Source organism: Hyaena hyaena, unplaced genomic scaffold (assembly GCF_003009895.1).
Source record: "Hyaena hyaena isolate Hyena2069 unplaced genomic scaffold, ASM300989v1 scaffold_1540, whole genome shotgun sequence".
NCBI classification, from domain to species: Eukaryota; Metazoa; Chordata; class Mammalia; order Carnivora; family Hyaenidae; genus Hyaena; species Hyaena hyaena.
In genome coordinates this window covers 2,050-8,592 of record NW_024082177.1, presented here as the reverse complement: position 1 = coordinate 8,592, position 6,543 = coordinate 2,050, and the positions used below count along the sequence as shown (strand labels likewise).

The 6,543-nt window shown below is 44.4% G+C and overlaps 1 protein-coding gene across 1 annotated transcript; it reads left to right on the top strand.

The window, feature by feature from the left end:
• Positions 1 to 2,271: 2,271 nt before the first annotated feature.
• On the top strand, positions 2,272 to 6,224 carry LOC120225964. The gene is made up of 3 exons (XM_039224157.1): positions 2,272 to 2,291; positions 2,512 to 3,076; positions 6,033 to 6,224. Exons 1-3 carry the CDS (start codon positions 2,272 to 2,274, stop codon positions 6,063 to 6,065), a joined length of 618 nt encoding a protein of 205 aa, XP_039080088.1. The 3' UTR covers positions 6,066 to 6,224.
• The last annotated feature ends 319 nt before the right edge of the window (positions 6,225 to 6,543 follow it).

Below are 6,543 nucleotides of genomic sequence, written 5' to 3'. Positions count from 1 at the left end.
TGTCTGTTTTGTTTTGTTTTAGGTACTTTGGGTGGGATGGTCCTTGTTTGTTCATCTTGGCCAAAAGGCAACCTCTAGTCATTGCTTTTGTCCTCTTTGAGATTTAGTCCTTTCTCTCTCTCTCTCTTTTTTTAATAAATAGTTTATTGTCAAGTTGGTTTCCATATAACACCCAGTGCTCATCCCCACAAGTGCCCTCCTCCATGCCCATCTCCCCCCTCTCCCTCACATCCATCAGTCCTCAGTTTGTTCTTAGCATTCAAGAGTCTCTCATGGTTTGCGTCTCTCCCTCTCCCCCACTATTTCCCCCCTTCTTCTCCCCCACAGTCCTCCGTTAAGTTCCTCCTAATCCTCCTATAGGTGCAAACATATGATATTTGTCCTTCTCTGCCTGACTTATTTCGCTAGGCATAACACCCTCAAGGTCCATCCATGTTGCTACACATGGCCAGATTTCATTGTTTCTCATTGCCATGTAGTATTCCATGGTATAGATAAACCACATCTTCTTGATCCATTCATCAGTTGATGGACACTTAGGGTCTTTCCATGTTTTAGCTATTGTTGAGAGTGCTGCTATGAACATTGGGGTACATGTGCTCCTATGCCTCAGCATTTCTGTATCCCTTGGGTTATTTCCTAGCAGTGCTATTGCTGGGTCATAGGGGAGTTCTATTGTTAATTTCCTGAGTAGTCCTTTCTCTTTTATTTTAACTTTTTTTTTGGGGGGGGGAATATGAAGGCTTAGAAAAGCTGTAAAAATTATTCAAGGAACACCTGTATACATTTCATCTAGATTCATCAGTTGTTAACATTTTGCCACATTTGTGTATGCTTGCTCTCTTGCTCGCTCTCTATCACACATACACTTTAACTGAACTATGGGAGAGAAATTGCAGATATTATGATAGTTAATCATTAAATAATTCTTAAGAATAAAGTCACTTCCCATATAACAACAATACAATGGTCAAATTCAAGAAATAGAGTATAAGTGGAAGAAGCAGAAATTGCCTTTTAAAGATTGGGGTCAGAAAAAATAATAAGAAAAAAATAAAGGTTGGGTTCGGGATTGGCACCCCTTCACTTCCACTCTACTCTATTTGTAAAAGCAGTCATAGGCCAGCCCAGATTTAAAAGGAGGAGAAGTATGTCCCCATTTCTCAGCCAGAGTAATGTCAAAGAATGACATGCTAATTTTAATCTATCACACTGTGCATATTCATTTCCAATTGTCTCACTAATATACTTAGCAGCAACTTTTTTTCAATCCAGAAATTCAAATGTCAAATCTCCTTTAATCTGAAAGATTAGTCTCCTTTAATCTGAAAGAGTTTCTTTTTATTTTTCTTTGTCTTTCATGACATTGAAATATCTGAGATGTACAGGCCAGTTGTTTTGTAGAATGTCCCATAACTTGGGCTTATCTGACTGTTTCCTTGTGATTAAATTCCACTTCTGTATTTTTGGCAGGAATACAGTAAAGGTGATGTCATATCCTTAGAACACCACCTCATGTGAGATGCCAATTTGTACCTGTGGTGAACTTCACTTTGAGTACTTAAGGTGGTATCTGCCAGATTTCCCCAACGTACTGGTACTCTATCTCCATCATAATTGGTAATCTCCAAGACTTTCCTTTTTTTTTTTCCTTTTCCTTTAAATTGTTTAACAATTCAAACAACAACAAACAAACAAAGTTCTGTATTCTGTGTTAGAGAAGCCCCTGATCTATTGTGTAATAGTTCTGCTGACTGTCACTTATGTGTGACCTCCTATGTTTGGGGATTTTGTTGTCCTTAACTTGCATTTGCATCAGTCTTACGGGACTGAATCAAGAAAATGTCCTCCAGAGTGTGTTTCTGTTGCTTCTGCTTAGAACACAGGGAACTTGGTAACTCTTTAATGACTCAAGTTTGGTTCTGCTTCTTCCAGTCCCAGATCACAGTGTCATCAGACACTCTCCATGTGCCCTCAGGCAAAGTCCTGGTGCTTAGAGCTCAATGACCCAGTGCTGCTTCTTCCCAGGGCTTGTTCCTTTTGGTCGGGGTAATTCATGGAGAAATCATGGAAAATCTCTTTTCTCGTCAGTGGTAGGGTGTCCTGGAGAATCTGGCCTGCTATCCTGCCTGCCTAATCAGACCCACGATGATTTTTCACTTAAATCTTTAGTATCAATATAATTCTGTCTTGACTTTCTGTGATAATACCTTTGGAGAAGTTGGGATTTCGAATAATTTATTCAGTTAATATTCTCAATCGTCCGGCGAAATGGGAAGTGGGAAAGGCAGGTGATTTGGTACGTTACATAGTTGAGGGAGCTGAAACCCGTCAGGTGATGCAAGGTAAGTTTACTAAACTCTGAAGCCTCAGTTTCCTATTGTGTAAAACCAGAACTAACCATCTCTTTGAAGGAGCCAGTGCTTTGTGAGCATTCACAGGGCGAATTTGGGAAGCGCCCAGCACCTAGCTAAGTATTACTGGCACAAGGCTTTAAAGATCTCCCAAAAGACAAGAGGTCCACCCCTCTTTCTCCCTCTTTGCTCTTCCACCGCGCGGGTGGGGTCCGGCCAGCCGTGGGTGGAGCGCCACGCTAGCGGAGAAACTGGCCAGACCCGCCCCCGAGGCCCCGCGGATCCGACTCTCTGGGCGGACGGGGGGCGGAGCCCGCGCTCGGGAACCTCCTCCGGGGCGGCGGGGGCGGTCCCCTTGGGTCCTCACGCCTCCCCCCCTTCTCCCGGCGGTGCTGGCTGCGGCCGCGTCTGTGGTGAGTATGCCGGGCCTTGGCTCCGCAGGCGCCTGGGACGCGCAGTCCGGTGCGGCGGGCGGCGGCGGGCTCGGTGTGGGCATCGCCGTGGGGCGCATCCGGGTGGGCACCGCGCTGGGGCTGGGCGCGCGGGAGGCGGGCGCAGCGCGGCGGGGCCTGGCTCGGTGCGGCTGTCCTGCCCCAGTCCGAGCGGTGGGGCCTGACAGGGTCCTGCGGAGGCCGAGCCTGGCGGGAGGCACCGGCGCAGGTGCGAGCGCCCCCGCGGCGCTCCCTCTGCTGCGGACGGGGAAGCCGGCCCGGTGCTGCCAGGTAGGGAGAGGTTTAGGGGCGGTCGCCCGAATCTGGGGTCGTCCCCCAGCACCTCTTTCCCCGCGGGCGCATCAGCGTGAAAAAGCCCCTTCCTCCTTGGAGCCTTCTCTCCCAGGGTTTCTCCTAGGAAACCGACCAGCGGATCCCAGCCTGCGGCCTGCTGGCCTGCTGGCCTGCTGGCGCCGGAGAGTTGTGAGTCACCTGGCTTTTAAAGTACTTCAGAGACACCTGCCCGCTCCGGGAGTCCATCCCCCGTCTGTCGATCCGTGTCTGCTGATCGGTCTTCCCTTAGATAAGGGCTCTCTCTAGTTTGAAAATAATAGAAACGTCTAGGAGGATTGGGACTGAACAAAGGCCTTTGGATTGGTAGCGTTAGAGAGCAGTTACCAACAAAGTGGGCGCGCGCTGGGTTGTGTGGTGTTCAAGAGTGAGAGATGCCTGAGGACGTGGAGGCGGCCAGGGCTCAGGAAGAGCTTTGCAGCCCTTTGGTGATGAAAAGGAGGAGCAAGAAGATAGTACTTGGAGGGTTGAGGAGAGGTGTGTGTGTGTGTGTGTTTAAATTTCTAAACTTTTTAAGAAAGGAAGATAACATGTTAAGGATGCAAGGAAGTCCAGGCATCAATATTATTTAGGGTCCAGGCTAAGACACTGGGCTTTAAAAGGGGGTAGAAGACTATCCTACTAGACTAGGTAGGAGGGCTGGGCAGGAACTTTGGAATGTGTCTCTAGGGCAAGCAGATATAGCCTGATTGGACCATAGTCTGTCTTTTTGGAATTTTATCTTCTGGAACAAGATTGACCTTTAAACCCCACGAAATTGCAAAAATCTACAGGTTCCTGTCTTTGTGCATTATTGGGAGAGAAGATCCACGCCTGGATCAGATTAGAAACACCTGTGAGAGAAAAGTATTTACCTGTTTGACCACATAATCTTGTTTGGGGAGGGGGCAATAAAACTAGCTCTGTTATTGTATTTTATATGTCACATCAAATAAGTATTTAGTGGGGCGCCTGGGTGGCTTAGTCGGTTAAGTGTCCGACTTTCGCTTAGGTCATGATCTCGCGGTTCGTGGGTTCGAGCCCCGCGTCGGGCTCTGTGCTGACTGCCAGCTCAGAGCCTGGAGCCTGTTTCAGAGTCTGGGACTCCCTCTCTCTCTGACCCTCCCCTGCTCACGCTGTCTCTCTCTCTCTCTCCTAGAAATAAATAAAACATTAAAAAAAATAAAAAAAATAAGTATTTAGTATCTACGTTAAACTGAGCTAATAATGGGTGCTTTTTCCAGAGATGCATGCAAATGATTTGAGTGCTAATTATTTATCTCTTTGAAGGTCTTTTATTCAGAGTGGTAACATAAAAATCAAGTCAGTGGTGGGTTTATCCTCTTTTTTTAAGTCATTGAGGGACAGTGGTTTCTCAAACATACCTAAGTTCCTGTTGAAAATATGGATTCCCCGACCTCACTCAGACCTTTGAAATAAACATCTCTGGGAGTAGAGCCTAGGGATAGGAATTTCAAACAGAGACCACAGGATTCTCTGGCATTGAAAATTACGGACAGCTGTGAGGTTTTTCTTTCAGATTTGGGCTTGTTGGGGCCTCTTTAGAACAGATTTCCTTAAAAGTTATACTAATAAATTACTGCCAAACTTACAGAACTGAAAGTTACAATCTTGTATCTTGTACAACTATTTATTGTGTCATATATAAATTTTAATGTATTTTGAGGGAAATCTATATAGTCATTGCATTAGAAAAAACATTTCTAACCACAAAAACCTCACTTTATTTTTTTTATTTAATGTTTAACTTTTTTTGAGAGAGAGAGAGAGAGAGACAGAGTGTGAATGGAGGAGGGAGACACAGAATCTGAAGCAGGCTTCAGGCTCTGAGCTGTCAGCACAGAGTCTGACACAGGGTTCGAACTTACCAACCATGAGATCATGACCTGAACTTGGACGCTTAACTGACTGAGTCTCCCAGGTGCCCCACAAAAACCCCACTTTAGAACAATTAGAACATAGGGTAAAAACACAGTTTCCCAAATCCTATAATTAACAAACAACCACCAGTCATTCTGACATATATATAAAAGACATGTACACCATACGTTTAGAGATTAATTGGAATTATAATCTATGTGCATTTTTACATTCTGTTTTTTTTCCAGTTTGCTATTGTGAGTACCTTCCAATGCAGTTAAGTTTTTTAAACACCTTTTTAATAAAAAGCATACGTTCCAGCGTATGGAGTTACTGTAATGAATTAAATCAGCTCTGTATTGTTAACATTCTGATTCTTTTCAGTTTTTGGTTATTTTTATAATGTTGGCTTGAATATTGTGGTCTGACTCTCTGATTATTTCCTTAGAATAAATTACTAAGTGTTGGAGGTAAAAGCTATTAAAATGCATTTGAAAATCTCATTTTCACATATCTTCTCACTGCTTTTCCTCACTAGACGGAAAATGAACATTTCTGAAGGATCTATTGCCTTCTAGATCCATTCTCTTATTTCAGTTGTTCTCAAATTTTAGTAGGTAGAAGAATCACTTGGGGAGCTTGTTAAAAATTCATTTTCCTGGGCTCCTGGGTGGCTCAGTTGGTTAAGCGGCTGACTTTGGCTCAGGTCATGATCTCAGGGTTCATGGGTTTGAGCCCCACATCAGGCTCTGTGCTGACAGCTAGCTCAGAGCCTGGAGCCTGCTCTGGTTTCTGTGTCTCCCTCCCTCTCTCACCCTCCTCTGCTCACGCTGTCTCTCTCTCTCTCTCTCTCTCTCTCTCTCTCTCTCTCTCAGAAATAAATAAAACATTAAGAAAAAAAAAAGTCCCATCCAAAATTCTCATAGATTCTGTTATGCTGCATAACAAATACTATATAAAACAATGTCAGTCCTTTGCTGATTAAATTTACTGCATGTTTCCTGATTATTTTGTGGCGACCCTTGTTGTAACACAGTTAACACAGGACCATCCGGCAGCTCTTGCCTAGAGTGCGAGACACTGCTCCTGTGTGCTCTGTGGCTTCAGGATGGAAGTGATGTCTAAGCAGCAGTTCCTTTCAGAATCAGAAAAGAGAAGCACTGCTTTTGAATACTCAATGGCAGAGGACCAGAAGGTGGTGGACGTGACCGAGAGAAAGTGGCATTTATTAGAGGTGGGGCTCTTTTAGAAAAGTGTTGGTGTTTGTTAAATAAAGGGAGCAAGCATCGGGGTGAGCCTTTTTGAGTTCTTAAAATGTTCCCAAAATTTAGGACCCATTTAATTTTTTTCCTTTCTTTATTAATCTTTATTTTTCCTTCTCTCCCTGCCCCCCACCATCTGTTTTTGGTAGTCACCTGGGATTATGGTTTGTCCTTATGTATTTCAACTAATATTCTCTAGAAAGTCCCTGATTATTTACCAAACAGCACCTGCTATGTGTCAGGTCAGTTTGAGGTCCAAGAATATAAAAAACAATGATTCTCTTT

Excerpts from the sequence above, each read along its gene's own strand:
- LOC120225964 (XM_039224157.1), top strand. The coding sequence starts at position 2,272 with ATGGGAAGTGGGAAAGGCAG. Across the intron at positions 2,292-2,511 it reads ATGGGAAGTGGGAAAGGCAG|ACAAGAGGTCCACCCCTCTT; the intron begins GTGATTTGGTAC and ends ATCTCCCAAAAG. Across the intron at positions 3,077-6,032 it reads AGCCGGCCCGGTGCTGCCAG|TTAACACAGGACCATCCGGC; the intron begins GTAGGGAGAGGT and ends GTTGTAACACAG.